General features: G+C 34.5%; 1 protein-coding gene across 1 annotated transcript in view; it reads left to right on the forward strand.

The window, feature by feature from the left end:
* Positions 1 to 205: 205 nt before the first annotated feature.
* Positions 206 to 21,031, forward strand: part of psda (pleckstrin and Sec7 domain containing a) — a 32,180-nt gene continuing 11,354 nt past the window's right edge. The window contains 7 exon segments of the mRNA XM_056470744.1: positions 206 to 668; positions 5,324 to 5,412; positions 5,414 to 5,511; positions 6,422 to 6,502; positions 6,985 to 7,097; positions 7,209 to 7,267; positions 9,305 to 9,394. Of these exon segments, the coding sequence (XP_056326719.1) occupies positions 644 to 668; positions 5,324 to 5,412; positions 5,414 to 5,511; positions 6,422 to 6,502; positions 6,985 to 7,097; positions 7,209 to 7,267; positions 9,305 to 9,394 (555 nt within the window). The 5' untranslated portion in view covers positions 206 to 643.

Genomic DNA, 21,031 nt, shown 5'->3' on the forward strand with positions numbered 1-21,031 from the left:
TTTAAGCCACAGATCATTATTATAGAGTCCACCATACAATGGCCTTTAGAATTGATCATAGATAGATGCACACTGTGTGTTCAGAACCATGTTGAAATGGAGATCAGCAAAGTACAAGGAACAAAGTAGCAAAGCAAGACAAAGAGAGGAAGAGAGGCTTGGAGAAAGGGGAAAAGGGGGAGTAAACTGTTGTGAGAGGAAATACAGGGCATATCCACCAGCGAAAAATAGCTCCGCTGAAAAGAGAAGAGGAACACACATTCACATCCACAACTAGGGAAGTGCGAGGAGGGAACAGCCGGCAGAACAAATTAGACAGACGAACCGTTGTATCTGATTTGACTGTGGGCACAAAAAGAGCTTGTAAAAGTTCGGAGTGGGATATAAGCACCAGCGACGGGACACTAAAGGACTAATGCCAGTTCAGAGGACTTACAGAGGCAGAGGGTCAGATTTCTTCAAAAACCTCCTCGGGCTAGTTCTGGACTACAGGAGGTTTAGGGAAGGGGAGGAATGTGGAAGATTAGATGCTGCATATGTAAGCAAGTCACCTGGATATGTTTGGTGTGAAGGGGCGGGGCTAGGCCGATGGCTTGTTATTTGCTCTGCTGGGGGGGCGGAGCTTTGAAGGATAATTACATGTATGCCCCACATCCCTCCATATATCGGTGAGTAGTAAAGTGTAGACTTCTTTTTATTAGTCTTATTTTTGTTCTGAAGATAAAATGTCAGAAATAAAGATACAATAAGCCGCCACTTTATTATTCTGATATTATACTTCTGCCAAGGGCACGTGTACGGTCCGGCGCAGCCTTCGAATACCCACGCACCTCTCAAAAAATTGAATTATTATGTCACAACAACACGTAGCACAAGCTTTGTGATTGGTCAGTTTGGTAGGTGCAGAGAGTTGCGTTTTAGGCAGTTTGTGTTTTAACAGTTGTTCAGCACTGATGTTCAATAAATAATCAGAGATCGTAGATAGTTTGTGTTTCCTTCAATTATTTTAAAATCAAGTAATGCACCCTACATTCAAAAATCTCTCACTTGTAATATGTGAGCATATTTACTGTACGAAGCCTGTCAGTGAACTATGAGGGCAAAAACATAAATTAAATTAATAAAATGATCGTTGATTACTGTAATTGAGTTAAAATGTTCAACTAATCGAGATTTTGATTTAGGCCAAATCGCTTAACCCTATGATGAAATTCCTTTAAAAATGTTGACATTCTGGATGCCACTGTATAGTTTGTATTACTATAGTCCATTTTCTAATTGATGGTTTTATACCATGAAATTCTAGTGAAAATTGTTGTCAGTGAGGGATATTTTCTTAACTTTTTTAACTGTATGTAATATTGATATTATTGTCTATGCTGTCACATCATGTATAAAATAAGCAACTAAAACAATGTGATACTTTATTTGTCATTTTACCTAAAAATGAGTCAACCCATTGCCTTAAAAGTGACAAATTCACATTACTAAAAAAACTGAGCAAACCAGCTGTAACTTGGAACTGTTAAGTTGACTTAACTTAATTTTTTGAATTATGCACAAAGAATATTTATTTTGTAATTGCTTTTATATATATATATATTTATATTTATTTATTTTTTAAGTGGTTTTTCCCAAAGATCTGGAATATACATGCACTGTAAAAATACTGGGTTCCACACAACATGTAGGGACAACATGAAGGAATTAAGTTAGCTTGTGATTTTTTTTTTTTTTTTTTTTTTTTACAAATTTAAGTGGATTAAACATGAAACAATTAAGTTGTCCCTAAAAAACTCATTGTGCTGTTTCAGCTCATTTTAAATAACTAGTTTGAACTAAAAGTAAACATATTTTTGAGTATGTGAGCTCTTAGCATATGTAAGCTGACTGTTTCCATATAAACTTTCCTGCATCAGTTAAAGTCAGTACTTAACAAGCAGTTTCACTCAAGAAATATGCATTGTCATTCATCACAAACATTGTCTTGCATTTTTCTCCCTCACAAAACATGTTAAGTATGTCGTTTTATTGTTATTCACACACAGGTGTCAAATGTCAGCAAGATTTAGCAAAGGTGTGTCTGTAGAAAGTCTTTGTAGAAACTCTTCACAGATCCTAAAAGCCTTGGCGGAAAAGTTTTCATTTATCTTTCTCCTGTATCTTTCTCTACCATGATTCTATCTGTCCATTGTTTCAAGAACAAACAGTCAGCCCTCATCCCCCTTTTTTTCGTCGAGTCTCCTCCCCTGACTTGTTTGTGAATATCCAGTTGGAGGAGGTTGGGAGCACTTCGGAACAAACCAAGACCGATAGAGGGGTGATCTGGTGTGGCAAAGTTTTTGGTACTGTACGTATGTCTGACTTTGGAATGCGGTGGCTTAAAGGCAGAGTTGGGTCACAGAGGTACAGTACGGCAGATGCTTTTCAAGCGCTTTTTCAGGATTGAAGCTTTTGTTTTGGTCTGTAAGAACTTCTGTGTTGTTAGTTTTACACTGATACTGAATGAAATGTGTATTGGGTATATTTAACAGAAGGTTTATTTGATCATTCTCGTCTAAATGCACAAATGTACGTTCAGTTCTTTGTGTTTGTGTGACAAAAGACAGCATGTGTATGACAGGCTTTTTAAATTTGACACTCATTTGAATGTGAATGGTGCACAAAGGACAAAGGTGTGGGTTCATATGCTCACAGTTGTTAGACAGGTGTACTTTATTAGTTATTAATGGATGGTTTCTCTGTAAATGGTGGATTGAGTTGATCTGTTGGGAAAGAGTCTGCATGGCTGCATCAGATATGATCTATTTACACCACACTGCTAGTGCTAAGAATAACAGGTTTAACACGAGAGGTGAGCAAATTTAACCTCATGATTTGACTACTTTGACAAATAAGCCCTGTTGACAACGAGAACTGAGTTAGGTTTTTGTCATTCTGAGCATAAGTGGACTGCTAAATATAAGTGTAAATTAGGTTTGAAAGGTTTTAAGCATGTCCGTTTTCTAAAAAAATAAAAAATTTGAATTGCATGTGTGCTGTAGACACTACTGTGGTTTTATGAAATTAAAACAGCCACAGGCATTATAGGATCTGTTGTTGAAGTGTGCAAGCCAAATGGGATTTAAACGTGAAAAAGTAAAAATGTTTTCTTACCAGTCCTGATTTTAACACAACCTGAAGCATTCAGCGTATGGTTTTACATCTTTTACAGCCACTTCTGTCTGCATCATTTTCAGTTGTATCATTTTCATACTGTATGTAAATTGATTCAAGCTTAATTCATAAAATAAGATCGAAAAATAAAAAATCCATAAATCTGCCCATATATCCTTCCCTCAAAATCAGGAAATTGTTGGAAAGTGGACAAAAAGATGAATGAAAACACCAGGTGTACTGTGAATATTATGTTTAATATTATGGTACTTTTTTGATCTGATCAACCAAAATGCATCTTCATACACTTCATACACACTTCAAAATATTTTCTTGAGATTTCATTGGGACAACTTGTCAAATTTTACATTTTTTATGATTTTTGATTTTCAAATTTTTTATGTTCAATCCACATAAATTTGTTTAAAGTGTTAAGTTAACTTAATCAATTTGTGTTGGGACAATATGAAGGAATCTTGCATTTTTACAGTGTACCAGGTGTAAACAGTCGCACTATCTGTACTATTCCCATGTGTGCTCAGCATAAATGAGTACACCCTCTTTTAAAAATGAATATTTTTATTAATTTCTTAGTGATTATAGGCAATAATTTTGGTGCAGTAAAAAAAAAAAGTTTAATAAACGGTTAAATAAATTAAAATAGGAGTTTGGTCCCCGAACATCATTAGGAATAAAAAGATAATGCATTTAAATTTAAACAAGTTATTGCCAAGAAATGACTTGACAAATTTTAGATAAATTAATAAAAGACCCAGTTTTATAATGAGTTAAAGGCAAGAGTAACTAGACAAGAGGTGTAACTTTGACAAAATCATAGAGAAGATGCAGATCTCAGAAATAAGGGAAGGCTGTTCCATAACCTAGAGCTGTCTTAATGTTACACTCACCTTAAGCTTCAGTTTGTTCCTGGTTATGACAGATTAATGCTGTTTGATCTGCCTGGCCTATTCACATTTACAAAATCTGACACGTAAGCAGGAGCTATGCCATTTGAAGACTTAAAAACAAGCAACCAAAGTTTTAATTCAACCCTCAGGCACGGTTAACAGAAAAAAGATAATCATCTTATATAATTACTAGTTATATAATTACTTGTTATATACTTGTTATATAATTAAATTTAGATTTCTCTTGTCCAATTTCTGCATGCACATTTTTCACATCGCTACTGAACGTCGCAGCTAGAGAGCACCTTCAATAATAACCTAAACATTTGTTTAGAGATGGACCGCAAGATGGGCTTAAAGAGTGGCTACATGTGGTGAAGAACGATGGCAAGCTAAGTGTAATTATTGTAATAAACTATAAAATGTTATAAAGCAGAGTGTGGCGACCAACATGACAAAGCATGTCAAACGAATATCTAAATAAAAGAATGGCGTGTTAGGTTCATTGTGCATCATGCGGGTTTCAACCACCAAGAGTGTGGACTTTTAGTTTAACTTTTTGAGCGTGATGAGCAGCTCGGTGAAACTAACCAGCGCATTCTGTCCGCCTACTCATTCACAAGCAGCGGGACGCGCTGCTAAAGCCTACCTGAATCAACATTGCATCCCTCAGAAAAAACTACTTGCATTCTAGACGCAGTCACCTCATGCTTGTGATGCATACAATCCGTAAACTCCGCCCATTAAAACAACGGCTTGATCTCTATACTGAAAAAACTCGACGATATTTAATTATTGATCGTGGGCCACAAATATTGTTATCGTGATAATAATACGATTAATCATGCAGCCCTACCACAAGCACTGGCAACTAATTTAGGTTGACAATAACATAAGTGTTATGTGAACCCCAGTAAAAAAATCTGGCAGCGGTATTTTAAACATTTGAAAGCCGTGATATGGAACATTTGAGTAGACTAAATCAAGATAAAATCAAGATCTTCAAAATAGAAGGATTTAAGCTTTGACAGAAGTTTAAGATTGAAAAAAAAAAAAAGACTTAACCACTTGAATTGTATGTTGGTCAAATTTAATAGCAAAATCCAAAAAAATCTCCCAGTGTTACTGTTGGCTTTGTATGAAGAGTTTTAAAGGACCATACTTAAAAATTGGCTTTGTTTTTTAACTAAAATGAATAGTATATTCCTCATTTACTCGCATTCAGATAATTTTTCTTTTTGTTGTTTTTTTTGTTCCAGAGAGAGGCCATCGCGGCCAGTGTCTGAGTCTGATCCAGAGGTTAGCCGAGCGATTGGCTCTGGGCAGCACTGAAACTCTGGCCAATGGCAAACAAAGCTGATCTCCAAGCTGCAAAGCGGCTGGCCAAACGCTTGTACACTCTTGATGGATTTAAGAAGTCAGATGTGGCACGACACCTGAGCAAGAAGTAAGGATATTTTTAATAATAAATTAATAAATAAGAAGTTTATGTTTACATACTATTTTAGTTTCATCCCTCTTGCTTGTTTTCGGAGACTACTGTGGATGAAGTTACATAAGTTTTGAGTAAAGTTGTAAGAATAATAATACCCATTTTTTTTCAAGGGGAAAAAGTGTGCCCTGACTGCACAGGTTAAAAAATGTTTTTTTCAAAGATGTCTCGTTTTTTTATCTAGGGTGCAATTATTTGATCGTACATACAATTAACATGGTAATTTAACATTAAAATTTATTTGATTATTTTACAATGTAGTGATGAAGTCAATGAAGTCATTCTAATGGTGATCATTGTTAATCATATGGTGATCATGAATTATTTCATATTATCATCAGCAGTCCTGAAAACAATTGTGGTGATTCATATTTTTGTGAAAGCTATGATATATTATATTAAAAATATATATTTTGTTATTACTAAAATTAAATTGGTGGTTCATTCCGCTGTGGCGACCCCTGATAAATAAGGTACTAAGCCAAAGTAAAGTGAATGAATGAATAAAATTAAATTGATCAAAATGAAAGAAAATATAACAAAAGATTTTAGATTTTTGTTATTAAGAACTTTCTACTCATCAAAGAATTCTAAACAGTAAAATGTATTACGGTTTTCACAAAAATATAAACCAGAAAAAATATATAAATATTAATAATAATTGAAGCTATTATCAATATCTGAGCACAAAAAATAATAACGTATTATAACAGAGTGCTCCATATCAAATGTTTCAAATTGAACAGTATTACATTGACAAGAAAACTGACTATGAAATTTGGATAAAAGGTCTGACATTTGGAACTCTACTATAAACCAAATAGCTCTTTTTTCAAATGCTTTTGTCTTTTCCTGACTTGTACAGCAATGACTTCAGCCACATGGTGGCGGAGGAGTATCTCAGTCATTTTAACTTCTCAGGGATGATGGTGGATCAGGCGCTGAGGTAAACACTGTGTTAAGTTATGTCAATATTTGCTTTCATTTCTCCTGTCCAACATGATTATTCACTTGTTTTTCTTGCTGTTGTCTTCTTAGAGTGTTTTTTTTATTAAGAGTGCAAAAATAAAACAATGTAAACACGGAATACATAAACAGTAAAAGAACATAACAGGAATGTGTATAAACAGCAATGACAGTCAAAATAATATCGGCAGGATTTTAATGGTATTTAGCATTCTTAGGCATAATAATAATAATAATAATAATATAATAATAATAAATGAAGTTGGTGATGTTGAAAGTAAAATTTTGTGATGGCGGCAACAGTGATATCAATATAAATAAGGTAATAACAATAATAATAATCATAACAATAACAATAATAATGTAATAACAATAGTAAAAAAAGATACATCACCCAACACATACTGTAGCACATAAATCCTATCTTCTGTGTGAGTGATTGTGTTGTTTTTATTGTCTTAGAGTGTTTTTAAAAGAGTTTGCTCTAATGGGAGAGACACAGGAGAGAGAGCGGGTTCTGTCCCATTTCTCCAAAAGATACCTCCAGTGCAACCCAAAGACTATACCATATGAAGGTCAGCCATAGCAGCGTTGTGTGTGTGTGAGATTGGATGTGCATTACAGTAACACTATGTGGTGCTCTTGCTCAGACTGTGAGCTTACTGGCGTTTATCTGTGTTTTTCAGACAGTGTTCACACATTGACTTGTGCCCTGATGTTGCTCAACACCGATCTGCACGGTCATGTGAGTATATGATGCACTGTAAACACACAACACACAAAAACAACGTCAGAAAAAAAACAATCTCAATGGAGCTATGAGAGGTTATTTATTTAAAAGGTTGGAAAATATTATTGAGGAAGGCAATTTAAAAGATTTAAAGATGAATGTCAGCTTTACAACAAAAGATTTTCAGTGCAAAAACTGACCTACTAAAATATTTGCATGCCACATTTCTGATATATTAATTTCTGCTTTGTCAGAAATAAAAAAAAAGATATATTATCAAAATTGAAGAATTTGAAGGAATAAACATATTTAAGTTCATATGTTTCAAACATAAATAATTTAATTTATAATCAAATAATTTATTATAATTAATTAATACATTAAATGACTATTACTTGTATAACATACTGTACAACATACTGTAAACATACTGTAAGCTATAAAAAAGTTTAAAACAATTATACTGTATTTTGTAAAGATCACAAGAAAAACGTGCACATCTTAAAGGCCAAAAGCTCAATATGGGTGCTCATCCAAAAAAAAAGCATATCCAAACGAAAAATTTATAAATAAATAAATAAATATTCATTCCATCATTCATTCATTTTCTTTTTGCTTAGTCCCTTTATTTAGCTGGGGTTGCCACAGTGGAATGAACCACCAACTTATCCAGCATATTTCTTACACAGCGGATGGCCTTCCAGCCGCAACCCAATACTGGGAATCACCCATACACTCTCGCATTCACACTCATACACTACAGCCAATTTAGTTTATTCGATTCACCTATAGTGCCTGACTGTGGGGGAAACCAGAGCACCCGGAGCACCACGCAAACATGCAAACTCTACACAGAAATGCCATACCCAGCCGGGACTCGAACCAGCGACAGTGAGGCGACAGTGCTAACCACTGAGCCACTCTGTCGCCTTATAAATAAATAAATAAATACATATATTTGGAGCTCTGGTGTAGCAAATTTGTTCTTTATTTTGTATAATGTATATTGTTGTGCAAAAATGTACTTTACTAAAATGTTAACCAGTTTTATTTCTTAAATATCCATGTTTACTTTATGAACAAAAAAGATCTGATTATTAAAAAATAAAAAATAAAGATTAAATACATAATATGATATAAATATAAAAATAAAATGTTAGCTTCACTGCATTTTTCAAACATACAGTTTAATATAAAACATTCATATATTTTGGAAGCAATCCATTTGCTTATATCATACTGCTAATGCTTATATCATTCATTCATTACTTTTCGAATTAGTCCCTTTAATCTGAGGTTGCCACAGCAGAATGAACCATCAACTCATCCAGCACGTTTTTTACACAGCAGATGCCCTTCCAGCTGCAACCCATCTCTGGGAAACATCCACAGGCACTCATTCACACACATACACTACAGACAATTTAGCCTACCTAATTCACCTAACGTGCATGTCTTTGGACTTGTGGGGGAAAACGGAGCACCCGGAGGAAACCGACGCGAACGCAGGGAGAACATGCAAACTCCACACAGAAATGTCAACTGACCCAGCCGAGGCTTAAACCAGCAACCTTCTTGCTGTGAGGCAACATCGCTACCCACTGCGCCACCGTGCCGCCCATTCTTAAATCAACTTTATGAATACCATAAAACAAACAGAAATACTCTCTGCCATTTAAAATCTTGGAAATTGAAATAAAGAGGCTTTTATGAAATAGCAGTTATTTTACATGTACATGAAAGACTGTAAATGGAGCTGGTTGGGATGTTTTTTTAGTATGAATATTATTCTCTGAGCTCTGCATCGCCCTGGGGGAATGAGGAGGAATGTAGCTTTAGCAGTTTGGATTAAAAATAGAAATTCATCCATAAATGTAGTAGTAAAAAACTTTTCTCAGGGGAAGCCAAATTACTTTTGTGCAAAATATTAAAGCATTTACTGCCCACTGTGCAGTCGCTACAGTATTGTAGGTGTTGTTGAGAGCGCAGGAGCTGTGAAATATAGGTCAATATCAGCTGACAGTGAATTCATCATCTCTCTCTCTCATTCAGAATGTGGGCAAGAGGATGTCCTGCGTGCAGTTTATTGGTAACCTGCAGGGGCTGAATGATGGCCAGGACTTCCCAAAAGATCTTCTTAAGGTTTGTACCGTTTTCAAGCATTCACACATTGACTGTGTTTGTATACTGAATTGTATAGTGTGGTGAAGCAATGAAAGGTTTATATGCACCACAGCTAATGGAGTGTTCCTGTGTGTAATTAGCATATTCTGAATTAATTAAGACGTGAACATTTTGGCCTGCTTTTTTGTCCTGGGAAACTGTACAGGCTCACTCTTGGTGCTTTAATATGATGTATTTACATGTATTTGGACAGAAATTAATGATGCTTATTTTACATTTTACTTTTCTTCAATGGATTCAATGTTCTTTTAAGTTTCTGAAAGAAGTCTATAATGCCCTCTTAGGCAGTAAATGTATTAATTTAGTAAAATATCATTACAATATTATTTTCTTCTGATATGAACAAAGAACGTAGTATGAAAGTTCATATTAAATAATATTAAATGAATTTGCAAGTAAAGGACATACTTAAAGGTCTTACAAAACTGTTGTCCCTATTAACCAATTTATGTATCTTTGAATAAGAAGTACATTAAAATATTAATAAAATAAAATCTGACAAGCTTCAAACTTTTGATGTCTTATGAAATTCACAGAAATAAGTAATAATTAAAAAATGTTTTAGATGAAGCTGAAATACAGCTCATTAGTCAAAAATACCAAGTAAGTTTATTCCATATATTTGTGTATGTTATATCAAGCCTTTTCTGAAACAATGAGTCACACACAAATGCCTGTTTGCAGTACCACACACAATATATGCGCGTTTACTGACACCATGTGGCCGTGGTGAATATAGAGATTAAGAATTATATAGTGATTTTACTGTGTTTATTACAAACATGCTCTGATTTAAAAACGTTTTAACTTATAAAACTTCACAGAGATTTGAAACAGATATTTTAATCTCAGTTTCTTTGCAACAATATGTTCTGTGGACAAGTGTATATTATAGAAACAATGCACTTGTCAATCAATCAGTGGGCGGGGGAAAAAAGCACTCCTAGGTCACGTTGCAGTGGGCCTCAAAAATCACTGGGATTTGGGTTCCTATCTTAACATCAGAAAACTAAAAAAGAGACTTATTGTGTTTATATCACTCCAATATGGACAGCGGACACACTATACTTACAGACAGTTCTGTCCCAAACAGCTTGCAAAAGTTGATTTTCATCATAGGTGCCCTTTAAATAAATCTAAATGATATTTTCAATAAATAACAACAGGAACAGAACTGTCAACACTAACACATTGCAATCAATTCAAAATCCTTGATGAGTTAATAATTATCTCAAATAAACTTATACATGGGGTGTTACAGTGGTGCAGTAGGTAGCACGATCGCTTCACAGCAAAAAAAATCACTGGTTCAAACCGGCTGGGTCAGTTGCCAATTCTGTGTGGAATTTGCATGTTCTCCCCATGTTCGTGTGGGTTTCCTCCGGGTGCTCCGGTTTCCCCCACACTACAAAGACATGCCGCGTAGGGGAATTGAATAAGCTAAATTGGCCGTAGTGTATGCGTGTGGATGTTTCCCAGTGTTAGGTTGTGGCTGAAGGGCATCCACTGTGTAAAACATATGCTGTGGAATGCAGCTCATCCACTGTGACGACCACAGATTAATAAAGGGGACTGAACTGAAAAGTAAATAATGATAAATGAAATTCAGCATGCCAAATTGTCAGTGGCATAATTAATATATTTTCAAGTATTTTTGGAAAGATGCCTAAATTTACCTTGAAAAAAGCGTTTGCAGAAGATACAGTTCACTGAGAATACACTTGGATATATCATAATAATAAATGCGGATAAATCATTTTTAGTAAGCTATATTCCAGAAGTGTGTGATTAATCACACTATAATAGGGTAGGATTAATCATGATTAACTCTTAATCTATTGACATCCATGAACATATCTAGCTGACACAGAACATTTGAAAAGTTTAATATCAGAATATTCTTGTGCATCTAAATATTGCTATATTCTTATGTAAATCGCCATGCATCCATTCATATAAAGGTTTCTTTTCTTATAAATATTTCTAGAGAAATCCACAGCCCTTCTTTACATGAAGTTCTGAAAGAACCATTCTCCCTGACAAGATGAACTTCCGTTGCACTCACAGCAAGCCGTGTCTGAATGTATTTATTTATTGTCACTTCAATGTTGAACTGAAGTGCTGTGACTGTCACTGCTGATGTCATTGAACTTCCTGTGCTCCGATGTGATGGTGCTTACGGTTTGTCTATTTTAGTCCTTCTCTCGAATCACAGGCCAGGCTGCACAAGAATAATAGCCGCACGATGACCGCACCTGAACCACTCATATGTGCTTTAACAATCACAGGCAGCCTTTTCAAGCGTTTGGTTCCCCACTCCCTCTCTCTCTCCTCCTCTGGCCATCTCTCTCTCTCTCTCTCTCTCATCCCTCGTTCTCTCCTCCACCCTCTCACTCTGTGCCTCGCTCCATTTCATCACCTCCCACCTCCGTTTTTTTTCTGCACTCTCTCTTATCGTTAACTAGCTGCCATCGTGCTCTTTTGTTTCACCTATAATCTGCAAAAAATTCACTCTGCTGAACTGTACTTAGCCCTGTCCTGTCTAGGTTATTTTCATATCTATATTATCCTCCTAATCTGAGCCCTTGGCTGATGAATGACATCCTTCTTCTTCTTCTTTCTCTATCTTAATCCCTGCTCTCTTTCTCTCCTCCTACCAGTATGTGAGGGTGTGAAGGCCACGCAGTTGTTGATAAAGATGGTTAGTTGTTTAATAAAGCTCTGTCAGTGAAGTGTTGAGATACTTGGATTATCCTTCTATTAATTGATGATTTCTGCTTTTCTTTATTAAGGGTTAGTTCAATCAAAAAATAAACATTAGCCCATGATAAACTCACCCACATGGCATATGTATATCCTCCTAGGGCTTGACCACATACGTAGACAGCACATTTTAGCTCTTAAGTGGCTATTTAAAATACTTTGAATGTTTTGTATATAGTTACAGACATACAGTGTCATCCTGCAACTGTTTTGCAGCATATGAAATGTCCCAAACACTATTTTTAACTCTCCAAAATGGGGCAAAAAAATGTTTTTACTCTCTAATAGTCAAAGCAAGTTAAAAAAATTACATGTTAAATATGCATAAAAAATTCAGGAAAAAGTGTTTTATGTAAATTCGGACAACGAGTCCACATATATGGACATCATTTTTTTTCTAAAAGTACATTGTATCAAAAGGTTTTTTATTCTAATTATGTTCTAATAAGCCCAAATAGCAAAGAGAAATAAAAAATGCATGTAAAATAACACATTGGGTCGGAATGGTGTATATGAGTTTCTTCTTTCAATCAAATCCAATCATTATTTAAAATACAATGCAACGGGCAAGTGTTCTCTTTAACTGCCCAATAAAGTGAACTATCCATAATAAAAACCAGTTCAACCGGGGGTGAGTAAAGGTCTTTAGTAGTAATTTAATGTGTTTCTGGTAGTGATTCAATAATAATTTTATGTAATGGATAGTTCACCCAAAATTAAACATTTACTCATCATTACTCACACTCAAGAGGTTCTAAACTTTATGAACATATTTTTTTCTGTTGAACACAGAAGAAGATATTTTTAAAGAATGTTGAAAAAAGCAGCCATTGACATTTATAGTAGAAAAATACTATAGAAGTCATCGGCTGTTTTTAACATTCTTCAGTGTTTCTTGCTTTGTATTCAACAGGTGGTAAAACATGTGGAAGATGAGCAAATGATGTCAGAATTTATTATTTTAAGTTTACTATCCCTTTAGTTGATCAAAAACATACAGTATTGTGTACAGGCTAGTGTCAGTCTGTCAGTAGTATATAGTGGTGAACCAGTCATGTCTAGTTAGCTAGTTAGTGTTCAATCTCTAAAAACCCTGTTTCTGAGAGGTCTACCCTGCTTGATTGGTCAGATGGCTCAGTCTGTTGTGACTGGACTACCACTTTCAGTTTCTGTAACACATGAAATGTTCATTACCATATCTCAGCACTTCTGCATACTGTACAGTGTTATGAACAGTAATGATGCCATCAGTTCTTGGGTCAGATTCTTATTCAGACACTTCCTTATCAAACATTTTGCCATTGAAAGGCTTGATAAAGAAACTGTAGGCGATGCACCCTTATTTTTTCTCTCCATATGTACCATACACCTTCTTATATGAACCCCATGCCTCTTTGAAAAAAATTCTTAGTGTGCTCTACACAGGTGAGAGGGCTTAAAAAAACCACCTGTAGGTGACACTCTGATTGGCTGATAGCTGTGGGATATTTTGCATTATCAAAACTTGTACAGCCTCTTCACTCTTGTGTATTACTCTTCCCACATGAGTGGCAAGCAGAGGACTATTTGACAAATATTGCAGCTGTTGGACAACATAATGTACTTTAGATGCTTTTTTTTAGGCAAGAACGTAGTTGTTTAGATTGCAACTATGCAGTTTACTATTTTAAATATTTATAATTTCGGAGATAGAGTGGCCTCTGCATCCATTATCCTGTCATACTTAGCAGAGGAAAGACGGTTGACGTTTGTCCATCCACAAAATGGCGAGAGACATATAATAAGCCCTTAGAGGAGAAAAACTTAATGTAAAACTACAAACCACAGCTGTCCAAATCATATAAATCTGGTGAGTGACATTCTAAGTCGATCTTTCTATTTTGTACTTTGTAGTGCTGTATTTATACCATATAATTGTAGTGTAATGAGTGTGAGATGGGACTCATATCAGGGAATGCAAGTATTTTGTGTTGGTCACTCTTTGTATAACCCTGAGTACTTTTGGTTGGCCATCTGTTTATTTATAATTAGAAAAAAATAAGAAATGCCCGCATGTGTTCAGCGTGTTTTCCTTATCACAAACACACAGTAATCTGCTAGTGTTGCTTTGCTTTGGCTTTCTAGGTGTTAATTATTGGGATATCCCAATTGTAACAGAGGGAAATCTCTGTAGACCTGAAGACATTTCATGCCGTTCAGCTTTATAATCTTAAAATGTGATCAAAGTTTGTCATCATTTAGATATAATGCTAGAGAATCATTCATTTTTGAGACTCTCTATGTTTGATTTTTTTATATATTATACACATGATTATGCTGACAAACTGATACATAAACACATGATCAAACGAGTAGCAGTGTGATATGGCTGTACATGTTCACTGGTGGGACACTAAAGCACTTGGCTTGTGGCCTCATGCCAATGCAGGCCTCCCACCAGTGCCAATATACAACCCTATCGCACTGCTACTTGTGTGATATTGCTCATTAAAAAAGAAAGCGGGAATCTCATGCTAACTATAACAACAGCTATATATATATATATATATATATATATATATATATATATATATATATATATAATATATATATATATATATATATATATATATATATATATATATATATATATATGTATATATATACAGTATATATATATGTATATATATATATATATATATATATATATATATATATATATATATACAGTATATATATATATATATATATATGTATATATATATATATATATATCTATATATATATATATATATATATATATATATATATATATATATATATATATATAGTTGAATAGTTAAATCAATTTGATAAGAGGTATGCAACATTTTTACACTAGAAAGCATGTTTTTTGCGGGAATGTAACCTTTATTTGTAAGTTGCTTTGGATAAAAGCATCTGCTAAACAAATCAATACAAATGCAATTGATTTATTTCAGGCAGTTCAAGAGACCAACATCAATTTTCCTGTTGTTTGATATTTGCTGAACCTTTGAGGCATTTTAATTATAATTATTTTTTAAACAGAATAATAATGATTATTAGTTTAGACACTGTTTTGCTTCTCTATTACTTCCCATAATGCTGTTCTCTTGACCCTCTTTTTCCTCTCTGTCTGCCTGGTATTACAAACAGGTTTTAGGGTTAAATATAGCGAAGATAGAGATGGCAGCTAAGAGAGACGTCTGTAAGCCAACAGGTTAGATTCTGAGTGCCTGTGTGGTTCATGACAGTTAACGGCCGTGAAAAACCTGTGTGAAGCTGTCTTGATGCCAGCAAGCAGCAGGGGTGGCAGGGAGGAACAGATGGGAATTTGGCTGCCACAAGGCTCCTCATTGAAATGAGGGTTTTGTCATGGTATTATCATAAATGCGTTACAAATTGCTCATGCTCTATCTCTCTCCCGTCCTTCTTTACCCCTTTTGTTCCCTCTTTGTCAATTTGCAAATGATGTTTCTGTTCTTTTACTCAATTGTGCAAACAGTATAAAATTTTTGAACTCCCAGGTGGAGATTAAAGAGTATGTGCATATGCATCACTGCAAACTGTATTAAGCTCCTCCCACTGGCCACTATATTACTTTGAATGTCAGAACTGGGAGAGACGCTGTTTTGATGATTGATTGATTGATTGGTTGATTGGTTGATTGATTGATTGATTGATTGATTGATTGATTGATTGATTGATTGATTGATTGATTGATTGATTGATTGATTGATTGATTGATTGATTGGTGGATTTTTATTTAAAAATATGTACAATGATCAATCAGTCAGTGAGACTGATTGATCATTGTACATATTTTAAACTAAAAAATTTTTAAGTGATATTTTTAACTCATGTAATTACAACATATTGGTTAATATACATTTTTATTGTGTAGCTGTTCATTGTTTATTCATACACTCAACATGTCGAGACTATTAGTTTCATCTATTGTAAATTTAGTAAATCTGTAAAATTTCTTTCTTTCTTTAAAAAGGTGCCATTGTTTGCTCAAAAATACTGATAAAACAAAACATGTATAGCAGTCAAAATAAATAGTATGGCAATTTTCTATTTATATTTCAAAATAAAGTTTAATCCTGAGACTAAAACTATATATTTCATCTGCCATTAATTCAGTCTTTTATCTTAACTCAATATTATTATATCTTATCTTTTATATTTTTACTATTACTCAAAAACCATAATAATAATTATAATTTTATAATCAGTGTCCAAAAATAGTTCTGCTATAAACTATGAAACATTATTTCAGGATTCTTTAATGAAACATAACATTGAGAAAAAGGGGCTATAACACAATTATATGAAATGATTGTTTTGCAACATATAATAATGTTTAAATGTTTTACTGTATCTTTTAATCAATTAATGCATCATTACTTAAATGCTTAAATGATAGTTTATTAAGAAATGGTCAGTAGCCTAAACCAATCATTTCTGTAAATGTATTGCTTAGTGTTGGCTCGTGTGACATAACTATTAATTTACCATGTATATGAGCGTGACTGTATTGATCATTTTGGGATCTAGGACATGTCTATATATATATATATATATATATATATATATATATATATAATATATATATATATATATATATATATATATATATATATATATATATATATATATATATATATATATATATATATTATATATATATATATATATATTATACAAAATTTCACACTTTAATGGTTCAATGTATAAACTTCAATATCCAAGTAGCAGTTTCAATGCACAAAAAAGTGGAAAAGGATTCTTTAGATTAATTGCCTTATTTAAGTATTTAAAGGGATAGTTCACCCACAAAGGAAAATTCTGCCATCATTTACTCACCTTTCACTTGTTCAAAACCTATTTGACTTTTACAAAACAAGATATTTTGAAATGTGCTGATAACTGGACTCATTGACTTCCATAGTATTTTTTTCATACTAAAATACCTTATTTTGCATTCAACAGAAGAAAGAAACTCATAAAGGTTTAAAAACACGCAAGAGAGAATAAATTATGAGGTCATTTCATTTTTGTCTTTCATCCCTTTAAGTAATCACCATGAAACCACCCGTAGCGTAGCTTTGTTTTTAAAGCATTTTTATTACACTCCTTCAGGCACCATTTATTTTGAAGTGCTCATTGCACAACAAACGAGGACATATTCCATTTCCAAGGTGTGTTTGGCTTGTCAAATGTATCCAGTCTCTTCTGACTCAAGCTTTGCAGTGAAATACTCCAGATGCTTGTGCAATCTCAAATACTGGCATCTCTGTCTGCTCTGATAGACAGATGGAGTCCGTCTTGTGCTCTGACATGAGCGGATAAAGGCTCTCTGTGCTCAACTCACTGGCATAACTGCCTTGTGACAGTGGCCAAATAAAAGCAGGTCATGTTTGAATAAAGTTAGACACAGACCATGGGATGTCAGTGTCCCAGAGCTGTCTGTGGCAGACAGAGAGAGAGAGAACAGACTGCAGCAGTGAACACGGTGCCAAAACAAACCCTACCAACCAAACCATTTTACTATCTTTCCACTGCAATAACATTATCCCTGTGACTCGCTTCTGAGTAATTCTTATTGATAACATCAAGTTCACTGTTCACTGATTGAACCAAATGTGTAAACCGTCCAATTACATTTTGCAACTCGTTTGGCAATAGTTTAAGATTAGCAGTTTATACAAGCTTGCAGTCATTGTAAATAAACGGTTTTCTTTTTGATTTCTTTTTGCTTTTATGCAAAATTTTGCATTTATGTATTATTTGTTGCTTCTTTGTAATTATTTGTAAAATGTGATAATATTTTTATTAAATAAGAGTTTATTGGAGTGTTTTACAACTAAATAATTGTTTAAAGTTGTAAATAAAAAATATAATAAGAGTATATTTTGCAACAAAATAGTTTAGTCTTTCAGCTTCGAATGTTCATCTTTAACTGTAAGATGATCTTTAATTTGTTTTGTAAAATATCTGTGTATTAAAAAGTAATTTATTAACTTAATGGAGCACAATTAACAAGAAAATACTATTTCAGATTTTCAAATTAATTAAAGAGTTTCTTGCTGTTATACATTTTATAAAAGGCTGTTCTGTAATTAAAATCTAGTTTGTCTTACGCTAAGTCTATTTAAATTAAAATTATTATCTAGCTAATAAAATACAATTTAATTCTGTTTACTTCAAAATTTTATGTTTAACTTATTCTTGATCCTCTGTTATTCGACTAGCAACTTATGACTCAAAAATGTTTCATGCGCAGCCATTTTTCAGTGGTTGTGTTTTAAATTATCCATCAGATTAATGTTAGATTTATCTTGAATTCACTGAATAAAATTATTTTTGCAAAATTGTTGCAAAATATTTATATGGGCTGAATTTAAACAAATTTAATTTAGTAATGTTCAATTGATTTGTTTGTTTAAATTCAGCCCAAATAAGTTGTTTGCAACAACTTAGCTTAAAAAATATTAGTAAATCCAAATAATTATTTTTTTTTCAGTGTAGTTCTGATTATTTTTTTTAAAAGTCATTTTTATTTGCTTTCATAATAAATACGACGACTGTTCACTTTATTTAGTTTTTATGTTTCTCTTAACTGCAATACCAGATAATTTAATAGTGTTTGAATGTTATCACAAATAACTACTCTGTAAAAAAAAGGACTGGGTTCCACTCAATTCCTTCATGTAGTTCTAACACAAATTGATTAAGTTAGTACTTAATTGTTTTCACAAATTTAAATGAATTGAACATAAAACAATTAAGTTGTCCCCCTGAAAACTCAATTATGTTGATTCAGCTTAGTTTGGGACGAAGGTATTAAAATTTTAGCTGACCCCTCACATACTTTATTTTGTGAGTTACTGCCTTTGCGTCGACAAATCAGGTTGCCTGTGTGCAGAAGCAGCCCTTTTAATAAATCATTTTTATCTACATCAGACTTTTACATATTTTTAATATTTGTGTTAATGATTGAATGTTTGTGTAGATTTGTGTTTTTGATCTTTGTTCTTGTTCAGTGCATGCAAATGTGGGCCTAGCGTCCAAGACAAATTTCCCCATTGTGGACACTAAAGTGTAAACAAATCAACAAACAAACATTTTAAATAAGTAGTTTGAACAAGAAGCAAGACACTTTTGTGTATACACGGTAAAAATACACAGTTCCACACAATTCCTTCATCCTCCAACACAAATTAAGTTTACCTAATAATTTGTTCAAATTTAAGTGTACTGAACATAAAACAATTAAGTTGGCCCCAAAAAAAAACTTAAGAATTGTGTTGGTTCAACTCATATTAAATAAGTAGTTTGAACGAGCAGCAACAGTAATTTTTTGAGAGTAGAAAATATTGACATATTAATTCTTAAAACATACAACAGACCTTTCCAACATTGTACACTGAAAGTGAGACGAGAGTGTGGCAATAGCTTGTAACGCATGTGAGGATTTGCTCATTCGAGGGTCCTGACAGCTGATTGACATTCACAGAAGGGCGGGCTCATCCAACATTCAAGTTGCGTGATTTGTCAGTCATGCTGGGAGACGAGTACATCAATTGAATATCAGAGCGCGAGCGTGAGAGAGAGAGAGACTGTGAAGGAGATCGGGCAAGATTGTGAATGCAAGAGAGAGATGGGAGGGTGAGCACTACTCCTCCCTCACAAGATCTCATTCTCACCGCACAGCAGCCCATTTTTTATCTGCATCACAGAGGAGGAAAAAGACTGAGCAGAAGAGGAAGAAGAAGAGAGCGCAGGACTCGGATGCCTAAACCTCTATTGTTCCTACAGCCGTGCATCAAAGCTGGGTTTTGTGAAAGGGGGGAAAAATCAGGTGTGAAAGAATCTGCATATTGACTGACAGCCGTTAAGATTCAAGAAGAATGGAATGAAAGACACACTTTCCAATTCATCTGACGTGGAATGGAGAAGCAACAGGATTGTCTCGTTTCTTAGCTGATCTCCTGCTCCTTCCGTCTCTCACACATCTGATGTCTATTTTTCCGTCCCAGAGGGGGGACGTAAGGTGACGTCACACTTTTGGGATGCCAGTTTGAGAGTGGGTGGAAGTCAGACCCTCTCAGTCTGTTCCCCGCATGAGCCTGTGTGTGTGTTTATCTCGTGCATTTACTTCAATGATGTGCGCGTTCCTCCGTCTGTCCTCCTCTCTCCAATTATCTCCTTCCAGCATCTCGGTCTCCATAAGCCATCTGCACGGCACCTGCGAGCGCGTCAGTGTGCGTTGGTGAACGTGTGTAGGTGTGTGATCAACTCGAGGATGCATACCAAGAAACTACTGGTTGTTGGCTGTAGTTCCTCTTGCCCGAACGTCTTCGGTAATTCAGTCGAAGCAGAAAGTTTGATGCAAAATGGCGGTTGGTGGATTTGCAGTGGCCCGCGATGTTTTACATGCATAATGAATAGGAACGGATGCATTATGCACGAGTTGGAGTCACTATGGAAGGCCTGATGCCCATGTGACACCCTTAAGGATCTCCCAAAGAGCTTTGCCACTGCCAAAGACTTTGAGTTTGCCACTGTGTCATTTGACGAACTGTGTCATTTTTTTTCTCAGTCATCATTCTGGATTCTACTTGTGGAAGAAAGTGAAGTTTAAGTTAACAGTGTTTGAATTCATTTTGGTTGTTTTCTCATCTGCGGATCTCGAATCTACCTAAATCATGATTGGGGTAAACAGTATTCACTCAACTGGCCGCCTTCGCTCTCGCTCACTGTGCTCGGTGCGATGTGGACGGGACTTCAGTGTGATGGACCCGTTTCGTTACACCAAAGCGCCTC

This window comes from Danio aesculapii, chromosome 13 (assembly GCF_903798145.1).
Source record: "Danio aesculapii chromosome 13, fDanAes4.1, whole genome shotgun sequence".
Lineage (NCBI taxonomy): Eukaryota > Metazoa > Chordata > Actinopteri > Cypriniformes > Danionidae > Danio > Danio aesculapii.